Below are 21,887 nucleotides of genomic sequence, written 5' to 3'. Positions count from 1 at the left end.
TTTAATGTTTATTGAAAGAATTAGGTGTACCTATTTTGTTTATCAAGTTTTCTAACAAATATTTGTTTTAATTAACCAATTCCACGTTGAAATTTAAATAACCAAAAATCAACCAAAATTGTGTGGAAGAACTAATAAAACCATTGTTCCAATTAAGTATTTCTTTATTTCAAATTATTTTACGGCAAATTCTCGTTGATTCAGCTAAAATAAACCACATTCAATTAATCAAACAAGAAAATAAGGTAATAGTCATTCTTTAAAATAGCATGTTTAGAATCTAACTTATTGTAGCATTATGCTACAGGATATGTATTAGTTTCAGCTGTTATAATAGGATGTAAATATTAATTGAATATATGAACAAACCTCTGAGGCCTTTACCAAACAGCTGGAGTTACAATGTAATTAAATTATACACAATGTACTGATTTACTGAATTAAACTTGTAATTGATTTTATTTAGAGGTAGAGCAAATGCACAGCACACTTTTTATGATTTTTATTATTATTACTTTCTTTCTACTTTTTGTTGGTCTGTCACATAAAATCCAGATGAAATACATTAAAGTTTGTGATGGTAGCATAAAACAAAATGAAAAAGCTTCTGGAGTATGACTACTTTTGCAAGGTAGTGCAGCGCTTTCCTATTTATTTGCTGCAACACTGTAATGCTCCTGTATTACAGTGTTACTTTAATGCAAGAGCAACAAAATAACACTGTCAAGTAAAAAGTTTGATATGAGAACTAAGAGGATGTGACACTAAAATGAGTTATTCCGAATGAGAACAGCTTGATTTTAAATAAATTAAAGCTGCATGGAGAAAAAAGAAATCTTGAAATATCTGGAACTCCTTTGCAAGGTTAACATTTTAAATAAGCAAACATTTTCCTCTAAGATAATCTAACTGATCTATGTGTCAAATAGCTGCAAAATCTTACCAAGTATTTTTGCTTAGTTTCTGGTTCAAATATTTTATTACACTTGAAATAAGACAAAGCCAAGGTACAAGTAACTTTTCAGTAAGATATAGGAGCTTGTCTTAAGTGAATAATTCTTGACTGTTTACAAAAAGTACAAATTTTACTGGCAGATTATTTCACTTACAACATGGGAAAAATGTCTTGTTATGAGTAGATGTGTTTACCTTGACCATAAAATTGCGCAAATTGGAATTACAAAAATATGTTCACTTAACGGAAACTTGGCTATTTCAAACATGTTTCAGCTAGAATGAGGTGGTTTTACGGTTGTATCGAAATGTGATCAACAGCCAGATGTTACTACTGGTGGAAAAGACAAAGAAAGTGACAGGAAGTGGTAGGAGAATGATGGTGTAAAATGTTTTTTTATGACTCAACGCCTGGAGAAACTTAAAGAAAAATGATTTTAATTGCATCTATTAAATGTAAATACTACAATTGTGAAATTGTGCTTTTTTTCTACAAAGTTTTGTGCCCATTTGTAATAATCTGCCAGTGGAACTAGAACTTTTTCATCAATATTCAATAATTATTGACTGGAGACAAGCTCCTATATCTTGCTGAAAAGTTACTTTTAAGTCAGCTTTGTCTTATTTCATATAAACTACACAAGAAATACTTGGTAAAATTGTGTTCTTACAGTGTGTCAAGAGAAAATTGTCTATTTTCTTCACTTTAGGTGGATTGTCAAACACCCATTCTGCATTTTACAGTTTCTTTGCAGCAAATGGTTCAGTACAGTCAGTCAGTAAACATCCTGCAGCTCGATGACAGCAGCTGAGGTCTTTGCTCTCTTGTGGTCTGATTTCCATGTGAAGAATCCCACGATGCACACCAAGAGCGGCAGAACCGCACACAGAACGATCCGGCTGATGGGCAGCTCTGCAGGACATTCCTCTGTGACCAGCGGCTTCACAGTCTGGTCCAGGTGGGCGTTTTGAAACAGAAAGGAGAATCTGAAGTCCAGAAATGTCACTTTACTGTTCTTTGTGGTGTCCACCTGACAGCTCCACTTCCTGTTGTTGTCCTCCGCTTGCAGCTTTATGAGTAGAGTGACATTGCACCGAGTGTTTTCAGTCAGCTTGTACCTGAACAGAGACAAAATACATATTTTATATTCTGTATAATAAGGTCTTCAGCATAGATTGTATCTTATCATCCAACACTTTGAATAGGTCTAGAGCAGGGCGTCAGAGTCAGTTTCATTTTGGGCCATATCAAAAATCTGAATGTTCTTAAAGGGCCGGTTGTTGTTAAAATATGAATTAATTTTGTAATTGCTTTTGTGTTTTTTGCAATCAAAATAAATCACAGATCTTGTGGTGTTAATTTAGAAATATTCTAAATGAATTTTATGATATTTTTGCTAATGTATGATGTTAAATGTGACTTTTTATTACTCGACGTATCGATCACGGACTTTGTCTCATTTAAAGTTTACTATGATATTTGCACTAGAAACTAGACAAAAATATTTGGTAATTTTTACAGTGAAAGCTTTTAAATGAGCTAAACAGAATTAGCTTCTGGTTGGGGATCCCTTTCAAAAACCCACAGACAATACTTCAAAAATATCTAAAAAAAACTACAACATTTAGATTTTTTTTTCTTACTTTTAGTCACTATTCATTACCTTTTACAATGAATGCTGCCTCATACCTTCAGATTTTAGTTGGAAATGACTTTTGTGGTGCAAACCTTTAATAATTATAATTTGAGAGCAAATCAAAACAACATTTTTGAGGTAGAGTTGAGAAACTACAAATAAAGTCTCAAGACGGAATTCGAAGCTAAACTAGCTATCTCACCATGTTAGCATTGATCCAGTTATTTGCGTTTTCATTAACTATAATATTGCCCATTTTGGAAGAACAAAAATAAATTTGCTTAATGAAAACACGTTAATCTCACAAAAACTCACATTTTTTATTAAAAAAAAGAAGAAAGAGACCTTTTTGCGCTTTGATGAGGTGGTTTTTCAGCTGTATCGATGTGTTTCTCAAAACTAATGGAAACCTTTTTCACGTCAGACGAGTCACGTGATCAACAGTTGGTCGTTAATCGCAAACAACAACGAAAACGACAGGAAGTGGTAGGAGGATGATAGTGTTTGTTTTCCTTTCTTTTTCGGACAATGTACAGTTTACAGCAGCAGACAAAAAAAAGATTGAGTGCCAGTCAGACGTGTTTAATCCATACAACGTTTGTAAAATTGCCGATTACAATTCCCCCTAAACACAGCATAAGTAGCCGCTCTCAGTGTGGCGGCGGCCATTTTATCTGATGGCCGATAGATGATGAACGCTGGCGCCATGGCTGAATTATGAATATATATCACAAACTGTTTACATGCTTTTAATAACTCATCTCGCAACCTTGTTTACGTGTGATTCTAATTTAATTTCTTATTTAATGGAAACACCGTAATTGCAAAATTGTGGGGGTTTAGACATTAGCAGAATATAAACAAGGGTTGTCCAAAGTCGGTCCTCAAGGCCCAGCATCCTGCATGTTTTAGTTCTCTCCCTGGCGATAGTAATAACCTTTTCAGCATGTCAATGTTCTCCTTAAGGCTTCTTAAGGGAGAGAACTAAAACATGCAGGATGCGGCCCTCGAGGACTGACTTTGGGCACTACTGATATAAACAAAGATTTGCATACACCAATAGTGGAAATGCAGTTAGTTAGTTACCAACCAGCACTTGATGGCGCATAAAGGAAGTAATATAGTCATTTGGATGAGGCTCATTGGAGCAGAGAGCATCTATAACACTGTGAAACATTGCTTAGAGTGATATTAGAGGCATCTGTCCGTCAGTGGAAGCTCGGCCCAAACTGGGTCATCAACAAGAAAATTATGGTTTCACACAAATAAAGACAAGTATATGCAGAGGTATTGAACAGTGAAGCTGATTAGTGAAGTAAAAACATTACATTAGCAGCGGCAGCTATGTTCTCTCTTTTCACACTTTAAACCACAAAGTACTTCTGATGAAACTGAAACAACTAAATTTCTCTCAACAAGCATTAATCTGGTCCAAGTCTAACCTTGGCTCTAGATATTGGTGTGTTAAAATAAATGGTGTCAAATATGCAATACAAAAACGTAATCTGGGTGAACCACAAGATACTGGGGCCTCTGCTCTTCTGTTTTTAAACGACTAACTGTCAACCCTATGTAGTAACTTAAGCCAGACAAGGTGAAGATAAAACTGAAATATTTGCAAGGATTGTCTTATTTTAAATTCAAAATGTGTCTGTTTTTTGTACAGTTTTGGCCCTGAGTGTGTTTTTCTGTCATCAAATGTTTTTTTTTGAGTCTGTGTAATTCAGTTAATAATTAATCTGATACAAAATTAGTTGATGATTATTTCAATAATGGATTAATCAAGATTACACTGAAAAAACACAAAATCTTCCCTAATATGTTTGTCTAGTTTCTAGTAACAAGTAACTTTTCAGCAAGATTTGGGGCTTAATTTAAATAAATTAATTTCTTAATATCAATTTCAAAAAAAGTACTACTTCTACTCCCTGATTTTTTCACCTATAAAAAGACTTTTTTCCCTGTTGTTCTCAGTGGAGCTAGTTTTTTAAAATCAATATTAACTTAAAACAAGCTCATGTATCTTGCTGAAAAGTTACTTGTAAGTCAGTTTGGTCTCATTTCAAGTTTACTAAAATATTTGTAGTAGAAACTAGACCAAAAATACTTGGTAAAACATTTACGCAAAAATGGGGTGAGCGCCAACCTGGAAAAACACAAAATCTTACCTCGTATTTTTGGTCAGGTTTCTAGTGCAGATACCTCGATACATTTGAAATGAGACAAAAAGTAACTTACAAGTAATTTTTCAAAAAAGTGATAAGAGCTTTTATAGTCAATAATTCAATAATTATTGAAAAATAATTGAACTGCTACTTGTTGTAACTGAAATAATCTGCCAGTGAAGTTAATACTTTTTTATCTTTAACTTGCTGAAAAGTTTCTTGCAAGTTAGTTTTGTCTTATTTTAATTGTACTAAGATATTTACACTAGACACTAGGCCAAAAATACTTGGTAAGATTTTGTGTTTTGCAGTGTAATCCGATTAATCGCTTCAGCCCTACATTGATCTTTGTAACATGTTTCACTCTCATGAACCTTCTGTCGTCTTTGTGCAGCTGCTTTCCGTCCTCATCCAGCCAGTTGACCCTGAACACGTTGGAGTACGGCTTGCAGCTGCCTGCGTCGTAGTAGGTGAAAAGGATGCAGGTGAGGAAGAGGTTCCCTCCAGGCCGGAGCTCCGTGATCGGCGAACCCAAGCTGACGCTCAGCAGGGACAAGTAGACGTCGGTGACCGCCTCCTTGTTCTCCAGACACACGTACGAACCCGCGTCTTCCACGATGAGGTCGCTGAGGACGAGGGAGCAGTTGGACGCGACGGTGGTTCTGTTGGATTTGTCCGAGTTGGGGTTGACCCGCCCTCCGGTCACCTCCTCGGTGTAACGGACCTGGCCGCCTTTGAAGAAGGTCCAGGTGATGGAGGAGCAGCCGGCTGAGGCTGAGGTGGATTTGGTGCAGGGCAGCAGGACGACGTCTCCAATTCGGCTGTAAACAAACACCGAATCCTTCGCACTCCTCACACCTGGAGGCAAAACGGGAAGCAGCATTACGCCAGGAGTTTCTGTGATGTCCTCTTAAAGGAAGATAACTTAAATGAATGATCTTAGAAAATAATTAAATTAGAAAATTCATTTACTGAAGTAGCTCAATTCATTAAGTGCACTGCAAAAACAGAAAATCTTACTATAGATTTGACAAAAAGAAAATCTTGTCCAATATCTTCTACTCTTCTACTCATGAAATAAGTAGATCTTGCACTTATTTCAAGTGCAAGATATTTGTGCACTTGAAATAAGTGCACAAATACTGGGAGGGAGGGACGGAGGGAGGGAGAGGGGGGGCTCAGGTCTGCCACACCGGAGTGGGGCAGGCCCCGACCGGCCCCGGAGGACCGGCCGGCCCCCTCTCGCCTCCGAGCTGGGACTTAGTCTGCGAACCGACTTCGTGCCCCTGGTAAGGTAAGGTTCCACCAGAGGGGAGGGAGGGAGGCCCCGGAGGTCGGCCGAAAAGTTACTTATAAGTAACTTTTCAGAAATATGTGGCAGCCAGTAATTTCCAATATGTCAGTCAATAATTTCTTAATATTGATTTTAAAAAGTTCTAGTTCCACTGGCAGATTATTTAACTTAACATGGGAAAATGTATTAAATTAAATAATTTGTCAGTTGACCTAGTACTTTTTAAAAAAAATCAATAGTAAGAAATTTTTACAGAAAACAAGCTCTTATGTCTGGCTAAAATGTTACCTGTAAGTTATTTGTAAGATATTTGCAGTAGAAACTATAACAAAAATACTAAGTAAGATTTTGTGTTTTTGCAGTATGAAACATGTTGTACACTGAAAAAACACAAAATCATAAGTATTTTTGTCTAGCCTTCTGCAAATGAGTATTAGATTGAGTACAATTGAGTATTAGAGCCATTCTATGTCACAATATTGCAAGAATTAAGTCATAATATTGTGACTTTATTCTGTCATTTTTTTCTTAGTATGGCCCTAATACTTTGGCGTGCAAATATCTTATTATAAGTTAAATTCTGGCAGATTATTTCAGTCATGACATGTTTTTTATGTTGTAAGTGACAAAATCTGCCAGCAAAACATGCATTTTTCAATCAATATTAAGACATTATTGACTTCAAACAAGCTCCTGTACCTTGTGGAAAAGTTATTTGTAAGTTAGTTTTATCTTATTTCAAGTGCGATAAGATATTTGAACTAGAACCACAAAAACTTGGTAAGAGTTTGTGTTTTTGTAGCATATATACTGACACAGATTGGTTCCTAATTATAATAAAAACACAACACAACACAACATTTAATATTAGAATAATAAAACAAATATAAGAAAAATACATCTGTACATTTAGGATGTAACAGAAGTTTAGTCCATTTGCAAAAACTTTAAATACTCTTAATAAAACACCAACCCAGACCATAAAACCCGATCAGATGAGACCAAAATGAAGAATCCTACCAGTTTGGAGCAGACATGTGAGCGGCAGGAGTCGGATAAAGATTTGCAACCCCATCATGTTCTTGATTCCACCTCTGCACCGCCGCTCTGGTCGCCTCTCAGCTACTCTGCAACAAAAACTCTTGAGAAAGCAGTTCTGCACTTCCTGTGTGAACCTGAAGCGAACGGGACGGCAGCATCATCTGCAGCCTGGCGGCCAGCAAGGGGCAGCATCCTCTAATCCTCTATGAGACATTCACATGCACGCATGCACACACACACCCACACACACACACACACACACACACACACACACACACACACACACACACACACACACACACACACACACACACACACACACACACACACACACACATGCACATGCACACACACACACACACGTTTCAACTCAGCGTTTGAGACACACCCTGCAAAAACACAAAATATCACCAAATATTTTCAGTCTAGTTTCTGGTTCAAATATCTTAGTACATTTGAAATGAGAGAAAACTAACTTAGAGGCAACTTTTCAGAAAGATATAGCAGCTTATTTTAAGTCGATAATATCTTAAAATTCATGAAAAGGTTTTAGTTCCACAGGTAGAATGTTCCGCTGCACCGTTACCTAGCAACCCGAGCCAAGCCCAGCCCAGTTACCTAGCAACCCCAGCCAAGCCCAGCCCCGTTACCTAGCAACCCAGCAACTGGCAAATGTTTACGTGTCTTGTTAAGGGAAATTATTTGCCAGTGGATCTAGTACTTTATAAAAATCTACACAAAGGAATAATTTACTAAAAGGCATTACTGAAAAGTTACTTGTCAGTTAGTTTTGTCGTATTTCAACTGTACTAAGATATTTGCAATAAAAACTAGAAAAGATTGTGTGTTTTTGCAGTGCAGTGAGCAAAGTATCATCTTACTATTCTAAATAAATCTCTGCTAAGAGTCCATCAAATGCAAATATATTAAAATAAAAATAAATAAATGCTCGTCAGCATCAATTTGGCTTTGAGAAATAATTTTCACACTTTTATTTTCCTGCGTTTGACGGTGAACACTTTGACTCCTAACAGTAGGATAAAGGTATAATAATATTTTTTATTTGTATATTTGGTTTGTTTTATGTCACACTAAACTGTCAGATGGCCAAACGTATCTTTGGGGATACAAGATTACCCATAATTTGTATGTTTCTCTTTAAAAATCATTTTTATTTCCTTCCAGATGTATATAAATGTCTGTATATTGAGAGAAAACTCATATTCCTTATGTTTGTTAAAAAACTGTCCAATAAAGCTGATTCTGATTCACTTTGTGTAAAAGTCAGAAGGAAATATTCCATCAAACATTACATCTGATGTTTTCTCCCTTTACTTCTTAGCTTTACTTCCTTCTTTTATTCCTTTAACCTCAAAATTAAAGCAGAACATTGAGTTAAATTGATCTGAAGTTTTTATCGACTGTTGAATTAAACTTAAAAAATTCCCAGTTTGGTATTTTGAAAATAATTATACCTCTTTTCAACTCAACATTCTTAACTTTTCTAACTCTCTGACGTAACAACCACAGGCTTAAATTTGTCTAATTGGAGTTTCATAAGATACAACATTGTGAAGCAGGACGATGATAGTTTTCTAAACTATATGAATTAAAGTAAATAAACACTAGAAGCAACACATCATCCTGAACTCACCATTCCCACATTGAAACACGGCTGTGGCTCCATCATGCTGTGGGAACACTTTTCTTCAGCATAAACATTAATTTACTGAAATAAAACCTGTTTAAGATTGGAAAAAAAATATTTTTGAAGGATTACGACCCTGAATTTACAACCAGAACAAAATCCAACAAAAGAATCTGTAGCAAGACTTTAATATTTTTGTTTTCAGACACTTTACATTCAGTTTTATTGAACTGGAGCTATTTTACGAAGACAGAAGAAAATATTTAGTTTCTAGATGCAAAATCTGGAGATGTAACCCTAAAGATCTGCAGCTGCAATTACAGTAAAGGAGCATTTTTTTAAAAAATGTATTGAGAAGGGCTGAAAACAAAAGCACGCCACACTTTTCAGCTTTTATTTGCACAAAAACCTTTGAATTTTTTTTCTTGTTCCACTTTTCAATCATGCACTACTTTGTGGAAGCCAATTACCCTAAATCCCAGGTAAATAACTTTTGTTATGAATTGTGACATTAGTCGAATTGCAGCATCTGAGGTTTTACTGTACTTTTACACATCTGACTCGTCTGAAGCGTCTTTGTGATCAGTGAAGATTAGATCTTATCAAACAGATTCTGTTAATATTGGACAGAATGTAGTTTTATATGTTAGGATTTTCACATTTCTCTAACACATCACCACTTCACAATGATCATGACACTTATTTTGAATATTTGACATTAGTTTATCTGCTTTCTTACGATAAAACAGACAATAAAAGAGAGACATAAAAACTGTTTTAGCTGTTGACCTTTGGTTGTCTTTGGAAAGTCTGTCATCGCCCAGTGATGTTACAGGATGTTGGTAGAACTGGCGTTTCTTATACTGAAATAAAAAATCTTCTGATCTCTTTTGTTGTTGTTACTCAAGTGTCGCTTCTGGTCTGAGGTGTGAAATGCTGTCGTTTGCATCTATTCTGCCTCTATTCTTCCTTTGTTCTAGGAAGTGTAATTGTGACATGCTGTGGTGAAAACACTGTATCTAGCCGGCACCATGCCTGTTCTGTGGAAACTTGATTTGACCTATAATATTGGGTGTATGGTAAATTTAAAAAAACAACAACTATATTCCGCAAAGCTGACTGTGCTGCATTTAAAAACTGTACTAATGCTGGTCTGCAGCTTTGACTGTACCAAGAGGCATTTACTGTTAGTCCTGCAGGGTTGGTGCAAATATTTTTAAAATTATTTACAAAACAGCATGGTGGCAGATAAAGAAGGATGAGAAAAGATTATAATGTGTTTTATAGGTAGAAATTATTAATCAAAATATAGAACATTTGTATCTAAGTTGAATTCAAGTATGAGTAGTACTTATTTTTACTCAAGTAAAAAGTATTTTGTTAAACCTCTACTCAAGTACGGATTAACTGATCAAATTACCAATCATTTAACATTAAAACATTTTAACATCAGACAGACCAAAATATGAAGTTACGTGGAAATATGGGTATTTTAAGGACCAAAATGACAATGATTTATAAAAGTAAAAACAATTAATGCAATCAGGCAAAGTAAAATGTTTCCAAATCAGTTCTTTTCAATAAAAACTGATGAAACTTTAACAAAATCTGCAGGTGTGTGTCTGTGTCTGGTGAATGTTTGGTTAAAACATATTTGTTTTCCATTCAGTGGGTAAAAAAATCCAGAAATTTTACTGAAGTAAGAGTAGAAATACTTCATAATACAATTACTCAAATAAAAGTAAAAATAATACTAAAAATAAGTTATTCAAGGAAATGTAACTAGTTACTAAACAACTCTGTATATATAAACATATATATAAATGAAACCCGTCTGAACGACGTTCTCATGTAACGTATTGTTTATGTTAAACAAGCTAAGTAGCACAAAGTTATCCACCATCGTTTTTGTTCTTATCTGCCTGTTTAAATCATTCTTTGTACTATTAATTTTAAAAGTTGACTTTTAAAACTCCAACCAGGGACTCCAACCAGTCCAACTTGGACACTAAACCAAGTATTTTTGGTTCATTTTTACAACATAGTTTTATGTCTTGTCACTGCTAAACTAGAAACTAGAATTTTGTGTTATTTTAACAGCCAAGTTAGAAGCTTTTTGAGAATCTGAATGTTTTCTAAAAAGCTTTGGATTTTACTTTGTAGTAGATTCAGAATGCCGTATCGATGGTTTCCATACAAAATGTTTGGCCTGAGGCGTTTTTTATGAAAGCGGGTGTGTCCAAAATGTGGTCCGGGGGCCATTTGTGGCCGTTGGACTGATTGTTTTATGGCCTCCAAACTGCAGTTCAAGAACGTTGCAACCCTGTCCCGTCCAGCACAGGCAGTTGACGCAGATGGAGACTTTATTTTGAAATCAACATTATTTTAAGCACAACACAAAGTATTCATATGTTTTTATAACCAAGCTTTGAGTATAGAGCTATGTCTCCAGAATCCTTCACAGAAAAGGCAACTTTACTGCATCCAAAACAATTATTTATTTATGTAACAATGAATATATCAAATCCTGTTTTTAGAACTACAAATACATTTGTTCAATGAAATCCAAAAAACTAGATTTATTTTTGTATTAAACTTGATTTAATACAGCTGATGTGGAAAATCCTTTCCAGTTTTGGATCTATGGTGGATTTTGCAATTTTGGCCCACATGACAAAAGTTTTGGACACTTTTCTTTAAAAAAAAGAGAATGTAGCTCCAGCTTTAAAAAACATTGCCTTCATTTGTTCCATGTATTCAAATCAAGTTTGTCAAACTTACTTTAATAAAGCTAATATATCTGCTTGGATAAACTTAATTTGATTACATGTAACACATTTACAGATTATTTTATGTGTTTACTGTATTTTACTGTTTTACAAACAGTCCAGGATGTTTTGACTGGAAAGTAAAACTTTCTTTATGACGCTTATTCTTAGTCAAAGTGTCTGTGTGTTTTAAACCCTGTGCATTCATTGTTAACTGTTTCTAAGAAGTTAAATCAGCAGAAGAGACACCAGGATATATTTATTTCCTCCACTGAAACGCTTGAATCAACATTACATTCAGACTCTGTGATTTCCCCTTTCACCTAACAGGACACGCTGTCTTGTTCTAGAATAAAGGCGGTGCATTCAAGGCCCTGTCGGACACCAGCAGATCTCTGCCCCCCCTCATCCTGACAGGATGTGGCTTAGCAGCTTTTAAATGTTACGTGGCCGACGCCGGGGCAGCTGCTCTGCTTACAGTTCATCTTTTGCTTTTTGTTTCTTCACACATTTCGGTTCATCTGTGAGTGAGCTGCGGATTGCCCAGTGTCAGGGGTTTGACGCAGTATTGCCTGCAGACAGTGAAATCCCCTCAGAAAGCTGTGAAAATGTTCAAAGCGATGAAATAAACACCTGTGTGACGTCAGCGACATATTTTGAAGAGGATGACTGTAGGTCTGACGTTAAAGCGACGGACATAAAACACTTTGCACGAATATTGCCCAACTTAAAAGTTACCTATTATGCTTCCTTGAAAAGGTTAAGATAAATCTATGGCCTACACAAAACATGTTTATCACATCATCACAAAAATATTTTTAGTTGTTTTAGGGCCTCTTTTCACTTTAAATCCAAATAAGCTGCTTATCTAGCCACGCCCTTTTTTAAACTCAACATTTACACTTACACATGAAAATGGCTGCACAATTATACAACCGTACACCTTTGAAAGGCAGAAGTGGGGCCTCCTGCACAACCAACAAGAATGCAGAAAGTCGTTCCTGAATGATTAAGTCGACAAAACAACAATTGTCTTGGTCAGTGGTATAAACCAGCTGACCAAACATGCTGGATTTCAGCTTGGGTTGCTAGGTAACAGCGCAATGCTGTTGCTATGTAACTTTTATAAAAAATATATAGCTTAAAATATCTGTTGAAAGTGTCACTATATCTTAAGACTATGAGAAAGATAATCTGTCAAAAAAAAAAATCAAGCTTCTCTGCCTTCTCCCAGTGTTAACCAGAAACAACCAATCAGAGCCAGGAGGTGGGTCTTAGCGCTGTCAATCAGCTTGTTCTCTGCTACAGTACAGCTCCCCAGCAGCAGATCTTGTTGTGAATGTTAAGGCTAGTTAGCATGAACAGTTTTCCAGTAATAGTAAGTTGTTTCTCCGCCATTAGTACATTTAGCAGCACGTTCATGAGTAAGATTGACAACGCTAAGACTTTCCTCCTGGCTCTGATTAGTTGTTTTTGGTCGGGAGTAGTGCATTTCTTCAGATGCTAATAATAGCTCAGAAAGAAGATGGAAGAGATCGATCTTTTAGCACATCATCTGTCTCATATCATGTCAAGATATGGTGATAGTTTTAGCAAATATCATATATTTTATAAATTACATACTGCAATTTTAACAATCAGGAGTTTGTTTTTTTAATGGCTTATTTTCCAGACACAAAAAAACCATTAGCTTATTCCCAAAAAACACCACTTTGGCCGGTTTTAGGAGCATTAGAGACAAAAATTAATTAAGTAAATTTTGCATAACAGGTTCCCTTTAAAAATAGATTGGTGTATTTTATTTCGATTGAACATTATTCCGTAAGAAAACCACAAGGTGCAGCTCATTATAATTAAGTAATAAAGTGCAGTCGTTCAGTTTGAACCCACAGACAGCTCCGCGGGCGCCTCGTCACCACCAGGTGAAGGTGAGTTTGTAGAAGAAGTCGTAGCTCTTGGACAGGAAGCTGCGCTCGGGCACGTGCGCCTCGATGCTAACGTTGTAGCCGCGACTCTCGATGTCCATCTTCACGCAGTCCAGCAGGTCTCTGACGGACGGCTCGGCCTTCCACGGCCCGAACGTCACCGCAGACTCCTTTCCGGCCTCCAGGCTGTTTACGGCGTTGTCATAGAAACCCAGGTCGTCCTCCGTCCGCATGACGCAGATGAGGATGGTGGAGCGGCGCGCGGCCACTGCCTCCGCTCTGGCAATACGGATCAGAACCTAACAGAAGATTTTAACATTTATAACGGCTTCTTGCTAATGTGTAGCTAATTGCAAGTTCATTTTATTAGTTATTTTATTAATTAAATGCACTAGAAAAGAATAAAATAGAATACTCTTTTCTAACTAGCTCTCATGAGAGTTGCTATGGAGTTGCTATGGCAACAATAAACAGGCTACAGGCAGTAGCGCCGCCTTGTTCCTAATTTATAAACAGTTAAAGGTGGGGAATTAGTACTTAATTGATAAGCTTTGGGAAAATTGCTGCAGCTGAAATTAAGTGCATCTTGGTTTTTATTTAAACTATTTTTGGTACTTTACTGCCAAATTTTACTACTGTTTTTATTATTATTGGTTTATATAAGACTTAATTTAGTTTCTTGTTTTATCATTTATCTACCTGTGATGTTAGGAACCACTTTGGTTGACTGAGGTTGTTGTAAATATAAACTTTCACTTCTCTACATCAGAAACAAAATGAAGTAAACAGGAGACTGATTCTGGGATAAAAGGAGCAGAGAAAGTGTTAAAAACAGGAAGTAGCTGACCTCGATGTTTTCTTTGTAGTGCGGGACCCTGGAGAGGAACTGCTGTCTCCCCACCAGTTCCCCAAACAGCTCAGGTGTCTCCTCCAGACGTTTCATCAGCGGCTTGATGTTGTAGTGGACCGCCTCTGCATACACCTGAACACACACACACACGGGTTACAATGCAGGGCTGGAGCTAACGGCTATATTAGTTATCGATTAATTTATCGATTATTCTGATGATTTTGCAGATTTCTCATTTAAAGGGGCATATTTATGCGTTTACCAGGCACATAGTGCCATTTTATAGCTCAATGGAGTAACTATGTTAGCTTTTGTTGTAACTGAACACCTTGAAATTGGGTCGCTGTCTCTTTAAAAAATCCTGCTCGTTCTGAAACTGCCTTCGGGAAGTCCTCAAAACATGGCTCCTCTATTGACCTCTTGACAAAATTTTTACCAGCATTTCACTGAGAAGTAGCTCCTAATGAGCTCATCTGATGTTCAGTTCCACCAGGTGTTTGCTAATTGCTGCTGGCTAGTCTGAAGGAGTTGAGTGAGAGGGCTGCTCTGTGAGACAGTTGAAAACGGCAGTTTTGTACAGCTGAATGGTTGCCATGGAGATTACAGGATTTCTCAAACATGCACGAAAGAATCACTCCAGGTGTGTTTTTGATAAAGACATTATAACATGATGTAAAGCTAAAAAAGTCAGTTTTTACATAATAAAATGGCACATTCTGCAGATTCACATTGACATTCATGCTTAATTTATAAAACATCAGAAATACATTTAGAAAATGCATTTAAACATAATTCAGTTCTTTTTTTACATAAGAAAATAAACATTTTATTGCCTAAAATGCAATAACATTGCATTCTTTTCGTGAACTCTTAATCATTTGTAGCAAAAGATGCATCTGCAGATAAGGAATATTTCTAAGATCAACATTTGAAAAGCTCAGCCTTTTCTGCTTGACTTATCAATACAGTGTACGGTTGATTTATTGATTATTTTTGGGTTGACCAATTAATTAACAAAAAGTGCTCAACTCTGGCTGACTAAGTGGACAAAGCATTTGATATGGATTGATGCATCATTTAACCAGAAAAATAATACTACTACTACTAATAAAATAATACAAAACCAGCGTGATGCGTGGGGCGAGCGCGAAAACTCCTCACCTGGCTGAACCTGCATGATGAGTGATTGGCGCTGGTTCGTTAACCACCAACTCTCCGGCCAACCGGGACCACAAACATAAACTTCATCAGCGCAGACAGCATGTTGAAATGGAAAAGCCGCACAAAATTCTTTGTCCACAAATATAAATCATTCTCAGCGCTCGCTCAAAGCTCCTCTGAAAGTGTAACTACAAGTTATTCCTGCGGTTCACATAGAACTGCGCACCCAGAGGTAACACGGTGGGGTTTAAACTCCTACCTTGATCAAAAACTCTGGAAAGGAACATAATCCCTATCAGAGGGTTGATGTAAATATCCATAGTGGTCAGCTTGTGTCCAGTTTGAGTGAAAGGAGGCGCTGGATCTGCGCTGAGGTTAACTTAAGACATCCAGCTGCTGCAGCGCGCAGAGGCGCCAGCAGTGTGATGGGTCCGGCTTTAAATGCATAAACTATAAACCTATCTTCTATAAACTTATGTTTTAGGAATTTTACTAATAAATCTGCTCCGCCAGTGAAGCGCTCAGAGCAGTACAGACGCTTGTAATTTGACTTAAAAGAAGAAAATGCGTTTTTTAAAATTATTTTCCTAAAAACATAAACAAGAAAGGCTCAGCCTGGCGGCGGGGCTAGTAAAGCATGGCGGGCTGCCAGGCCTATTAAATAGACTGGGGGAAACCCTGCAATCACTGCTGCTGGCATCTCTGCTCCAGTTTTTCATAAATAACCGCTGTGTCAGCCTTACTTGATGTCAAGTTATAGACCATTGCTTCCAAGATTTACAGCAATGTGAAACGCAAGAGGAAGAAGGACTTTCAGAAAGACTTTGAGGAATTGAAGGTGGCCCACCTCCTCACCCAGGAATCCTTTGTAGTTGAAATACTGGCTGAGAGAGAGAAAAGTAAGGTCCTCCGAGAAGAACTGGACGGACTCCAGACTTCCTATAAGGAGCTGCGCTCCAAATATGAAGTCAACGTTTCTCTGGTGAGGCAGGAGGCCGAGACACACAAGCTTTGTGAAGCGAAGCTTATTGAGGAACAACAGCTTGTGGAGAATCTGAGAACTGAAAAGGATGACATGTTTCAAGAAATGTCACAACAGATCACATCCCTGCTAGACAACGAGAAACTTAGGAAGGAAGAATTGAAGCAGACCAAACGTTTGTACAACGAACTCATCTGCAAGTACGAAAGCCAAGTTTCTGGACTGGAACGAGAAGTGAAAACATATCGGCAGAAGGTGAACCAGGAGAAAGACGCCAACCTGAAGCTCATCAACTACCTGAGAGCTGAGAAGGACCAAATGTTTCGAGAAAAGTCGGAAAAGATCACATTTCTACAAAACAATGAAAAACTTCTGCAGGAAGAACTGAATCTGATCAAACGTTCGTACAATGACCTCATCTCTAAGCATGAAAGCCAAGTTTCTGGACTGGAACGAGACGTGGAAACATATCGGCAGCAAGTGAACCAGGAGACAGACGCCAACCTGAAGCTCATCAACAACCTGAGAGCTGAGGAGGAGGAGCTCTTCCACAAAATGTCGAGAGACATCACAATTATGCAAAAGAGAGAGAGAAGTACATACTGAATGAACTGGATCAGGTTCATGTTTCGTACGATGATCTAATATGAAACAGACATAATGGGATTACAACAGCTGGCTGAAACATATCAGAAGATGAAGGAGGAGCAAACGACTCTTTCTAGCAGAGAAAAGAAAGAAAAGCTTGACCGTGAGTTACAGCGCAGGTTTTCTACTGTGCTACACCAGCAAGTGGAAAACCTTGAGCTCCAGATCATTCAGGAAAGAAAAGCTCATCTGTAGAAATCGGAGGAGGACGTGGCGCTGCTCAACAACATGAGAGCATCGAATGCCGTCCTCCTTGAAAGCACAGCAGCAAAAGAGATAAAATCTCTGCAAGCGAAGGAAAGAGCTGGAGAAAACTAAAGCTTTGAACCAGGAGCTGACCTGCCGGTATGAAACCGAAGTCACTGCTCTGAAACAACATGCAGGCTGACAAATACCAGCAGGAGATCAGTGAGTTGAAAAGAGCAAAAGAGAATCTACTGGTGCAAGAAACTCAGAGCTCAGGAAGAAGTTTTCCAAGAGAAGGAGGAAAACTCACAGAGCCCAGATGGCCTGGTTGAAGCTTTAAGCCAAGAAGTTTCCTCAGAGGAGGATCTCCAAGGAGAAACCTTAGCAGGTTGTTCCTCGGACCCGAAATCTGTGGAAGAGATCGAGATTGCTGCAGAAACCATCCTGGAGGATTTCGACAATCCAGGTCCTGAAACCATCCAGGATGGCAAAAGGAAAAAATCTAAAACTTCAATATGGAAAAGAATACGAAATGTTTTCCGATTGAAGAAACCAAAAGAGTGAAGACGGTCCAGAACAGGCTTAAAGAATGATTTAGATATTTAGAGAAGCAGAAAGACATGCAAGAGGAACCGAGGACAGGAATCAAACCCACGGAGGTTGTAGCGCCTGTGAACGGGGCACCGTGCGATGCTTTGTCGAAATTTGAAAAGACAAAAGTTTCCCCCCATTGACTAACTAGAAAAAAGATCCCTTCCCAACTCAATTGGAAAAAACATGGGCAGCACGGTGGTGCAGCGGTTAGCGCTGCAACTTCACAGAGATGATCTGCATGGAGTTTGCATGTTCTCCCCATGTTTGCGTGGGTTTTCTCTGGGTACTCCGGTTCCCCCCACATCTCCCAAAACATGTCGGTCAGGTCAGTTGGTCACTGTAAATGGCCCCCAAAACAGTTTAAGAAACTCCAGACTGAATGAACACACACACACACACACACACACTGAACACACACACACACACACACACGTCCCCTCCATGGGCTGCCACCTTATCGTGGTGGGGGGGTTTGAGTGTCCCAGTGATCCTAGGAGTTGTGCTGTTGGGGCTTCATGCCTCCCATTGCAGACGGTCCCAGGTGAGGAACCAGAGCAAGTGCAGCCCAAACATCCCTGATGATGAATACGACCGTTGGAAACGGTGGTTCTACTCGCCTGTACATGGGGTCCCACCCTGGAGCCCAGAGAGAGTCTATGGGTCACCACCTGTAGGTGTGAGACTGAGAGGTTCCAGCTAGAAATAGTCGGACTCACTTAATTAATTAATAGGTTATCTAATTTACAGTGGGGAAAAAATAATTTAGTCAGTCACCAATTGTGCAAGTTCCCCCACTGAAAAAGATGAGAGATGCCTGCAACTGACATCATAGGTAGACCTGAACTATGGGAGACAAAATGAGAGAAAATATTCAGAAAATCACATTGTCTGATTTGCAAATAAATTCTTTAAATTTATTTGCGAATAAGGGTGGAAAATAAGTACACAACAAGCTATAAGAGCTTCCACCCTTATTTGCAAATAATAAGTATTTATTATTAAACTATTTAGACTATTTTTAATTATATTAACGGGGTAATACCGCCATCTACTGGTAGTTTTGGTGGAAAATAACTGCTTATTTTTCCCCCTTATTTGCAAATAAATTCTTTAAAAATCAGAGAATGTGATTTTCTGAATTTTTTCTCATTTTGTCTCATAGTTGAGGTAACAGTGGTAAAGCATGGGCATCTAATACAGAATCAGTTGAATTATAAATAAAACCACTAGTTCCAAGGAAAGCATATGTGATGTTAGATGAATATTAATGGCAAATTACAGATTTTGACCCAGATGAAGCTAAAACTGTCACTTGAGGAGATCTGGGTAGAAAATGTCTACAGAAAAAGATGTTTTCTTTTATCCTAAATGCAAAATGTTTATATTTTCTGTACATTTTTGACTCAATTGCAGCTCTGAGTTTGTTGTTCTTTCAGCAGTTACCTTTTTTTGAGTCTGTATACTGCAGTTAACGATGAATTCATTACTAAATGAGTGGATGATTATTCCAATAACTGATTAATTTGATTAATCGTTGCAGCCCTATTACAGAGGGATTTAAAAACAACTCTTCATCGTGTGAGCCTCAGACCTCCCGGATGTTTTCCGTCGGCAGCTTTTCCGACCTCAGGAACTCCAGAACGGCTCCAAAGTGGGAACCGTCGCGGTCGATGAAGAGGCGACCCTGAGCGTCGGTGCTGACTTTGGGCTGGGAGCCCAACAGCTCCGCCACCTTGGAGTCCGGGTGTCTTCTGAGCGTGCCCAGTGTGGTGCTGAACAGGTGACCCCCGACATTTAGCTGGACCACAGAGGAGTGCTGAGGGAGGAGAACAATCACAGAGTTATAAAACAACCAGGCAGAATAAATTCAGTGTCCTGAAGATTTGTTTGTTTCTGTTCTTAAAATGTTCCTATGTGTAAATATCCATTTTGAATTGAGGCACGTGTGGCTTTCCATACAGTTCGGTCTTTCAAATAATTCCTAAGCTTATTTAAGGTTTTTAACGAATTTAATCAATAATAACAAAGTGAAATACTTTGAATGTTTTTGTTCTCTTTTTAACAAAATTTTAGACCGACTGGTCTAAAATTATTAAACCAGTCGGTTTAATAATTTTAGACCATAAAGGCCAGATTTGGAAAACCCGTAGACGGTATTTGTCTTTTAGCTCTGTAAATCTGTAAGACTGCGTAAAGTCAATGCGCCACAATTATAAATGCTTATTTCAAACTTGAATCTTATATCAACTGAAAATTAACCACTCCAAGCAGTTAATTTGATCAATTTAAGCAACAAAAGTCATTTAACTTGAGTATTTTGGTAGCTTATTTATTCTAAGTCGTGCTTGAGTTGCAGTAAAGCCTCAAAAAGTCGACAAACTTGTTCTCGTTTGATTTTGCGAGACAACACCAACTCAAAGTCAGATATTATCTGTGGGTCCAGCAATCAGGGCGGCTCAGTAAATCACCAAACAAACGTATCAATAACTGGTAATCTACACTACAAATACTGTAAAATTTGCACCCAAACGCGTCACTTTGCACAAACTAATGTAAATATTGAGACCCATATGCGATCCGACCTGGACTTCCAGACACCTGTTCCTCTGACAGGTGAGACTTTCCCGCAGCTTTCAGCTTCAACCCGAAAACAACAAAAATCAACGCGATGAGTCAGATTTCTTACCGATGGCGCAGATGAAGATTGTTTACCAGTCGATTTGTAGTCCGGTAGACTCATCTTGGCCCTCTGAAAGTTCAGGTGCTACCGAGGAGTGGAGCAGGTAGCAGCTGGGGGGCGTGGCCTAACCCGGATCCAACCATAAGCTTTAGAACGCTGGGAAGATGTCTCACTTTGCTGCATTTTTAGAAACCGGTCTGAAGAGTATCTCAGCAGACAAATGAACATTTAGCAACTAGGGTTACTAAGATTTACTCATAAATCTAACTAAATATTTAACATAATAAAAAGACACGGAGCAGACAAGATACACAAAAATTACACTTGAATGGACACTTAAGTTCTTTTGTACTTTATTTAATTAGTGTTAATTTGTAATTAAAAGCTACATTTCTATAATTACTAAAATATGGAGTACTATATTTCACAAACTGATCAAATTAATGCACTTCAGAATAAAATGTCACTTAAAGGTATATTTTTCATTACTATATTTTATATAAATGAAAACTACAAGTGTTCAACATAAATTTAAACAGCAATAAGATTTCCCCACTCAGGCCCTTCAAACTAGCAGCAGCAGCAATTAGCAAATACCTGATGGAACTGCACAACAACTATTTCTTAGTTCAACACTAGGAGCGGTGGTAACGGCGTATGAAGAGCATTGTTGTAATTATTTCCTGAAGGCGAAGTTCTCCGTTCTCATCGGTGGGTTCTCTCCAGGTAATCTGGCTTTTATTTACAGTATGACATCTACAATTCTGTAATGTTAAAAATACTACTTGGTTAATTATTCTTGATCAGTTTAATAAATTATGCTCATATGCTGTCCCATGGGGTGTAGATGCATTAATTTCCACCAAGAACAGTTCACAGGTACCACCATTGATTTTGTTCAGAAGCTATTTTACCAACTTAATCGTGTAACAAATTAAAACCAAGTGAAGCATCTCAACTCCCCTCTCAAATGCCTTGCTGTTTTACCCAAACTGTTTACCTCCAGCCACACCCACATTGTTTTCATTAACTTCTACAGAGCAGAGCAGCTTTACTGGAATAGTTTATCAAAAGACCACCTCAGATTATTCTTTATATCCCTAGCACTAACTAATATATGTCGAGTTGTATCTAAGCATATTTTCAGCGCCAGATGAAGCTGGACGTGCGAGTCTTTTCATATTTTTTAATTTTACACCTAAGAAGTAGGGCTAGATAGTAAATCAATAGAATATATTGTGATAACAGAATATTCACTGAACTTCGACCCAGAACAACATTTTGAGGGACATTTGCAGTTAAGGCTTTGACGTATTAATGTTTGGTTACCTAGCAACTCACTCGTCCTTTGGTT

At 37.8% G+C, this 21,887-nt stretch overlaps 2 protein-coding genes across 2 annotated transcripts; both read right to left on the bottom strand.

The window, feature by feature from the left end:
• Positions 1 to 486: 486 nt before the first annotated feature.
• LOC103475098 (uncharacterized) lies at positions 487 to 7,555 on the bottom strand. The gene is made up of 3 exons (XM_008426500.3): positions 7,071 to 7,555; positions 5,131 to 5,614; positions 487 to 2,073 (listed from the first exon to the last, which is right to left on the bottom strand). The coding sequence occupies exons 1-3, from the start codon at positions 7,126 to 7,128 to the stop codon at positions 1,731 to 1,733; spliced, it is 885 nt and encodes a 294-aa protein (XP_008424722.2). The 5' UTR covers positions 7,129 to 7,555; the 3' UTR covers positions 487 to 1,730.
• Positions 7,556 to 11,746: 4,191 nt separating this feature from the next.
• On the bottom strand, positions 11,747 to 20,699 carry kctd14 (potassium channel tetramerization domain containing 14). The gene is made up of 4 exons (XM_008426499.3): positions 20,540 to 20,699; positions 19,445 to 19,669; positions 14,280 to 14,414; positions 11,747 to 13,731 (listed from the first exon to the last, which is right to left on the bottom strand). The coding sequence occupies exons 1-4, from the start codon at positions 20,591 to 20,593 to the stop codon at positions 13,420 to 13,422; spliced, it is 726 nt and encodes a 241-aa protein (XP_008424721.1). The 5' UTR covers positions 20,594 to 20,699; the 3' UTR covers positions 11,747 to 13,419.
• Positions 20,700 to 21,887: the final 1,188 nt, after the last annotated feature.

Source organism: Poecilia reticulata, chromosome 13, assembly GCF_904066995.2.
Source record: "Poecilia reticulata chromosome 13, P_reticulata-male-v2, whole genome shotgun sequence".
Taxonomy (NCBI): Eukaryota; Metazoa; Chordata; class Actinopteri; order Cyprinodontiformes; family Poeciliidae; genus Poecilia; species Poecilia reticulata.
This window is presented reverse-complemented; position numbering and strand designations above follow the sequence as displayed.

Bases quoted from the DNA above. Each gene is read 5' to 3' on its own strand.
- kctd14 (XM_008426499.3), bottom strand. From the start codon at position 20,593: ATGAGTCTACCGGACTACAAATCGACTGGTAAACAATCTTCATCTGCG. The intron at 19,670-20,539 runs GTAAGAAATCTG...CTCCTCCCTCAG, and splicing joins AATCTTCATCTGCGCCATCG to CACTCCTCTGTGGTCCAGCT. The intron at 13,732-14,279 runs GTCAGCTACTTC...ATCTTCTGTTAG, and splicing joins ACTACAAAGAAAACATCGAG to GTTCTGATCCGTATTGCCAG.
- LOC103475098 (XM_008426500.3), bottom strand. From the start codon at position 7,128: ATGATGGGGTTGCAAATCTTTATCCGACTCCTGCCGCTCACATGTCTG. The intron at 5,615-7,070 runs GTAGGATTCTTC...TTTTGCCTCCAG, and splicing joins CACATGTCTGCTCCAAACTG to GTGTGAGGAGTGCGAAGGAT. The intron at 2,074-5,130 runs GTTCATGAGAGT...GTCTCTGTTCAG, and splicing joins CTGCACAAAGACGACAGAAG to GTACAAGCTGACTGAAAACA.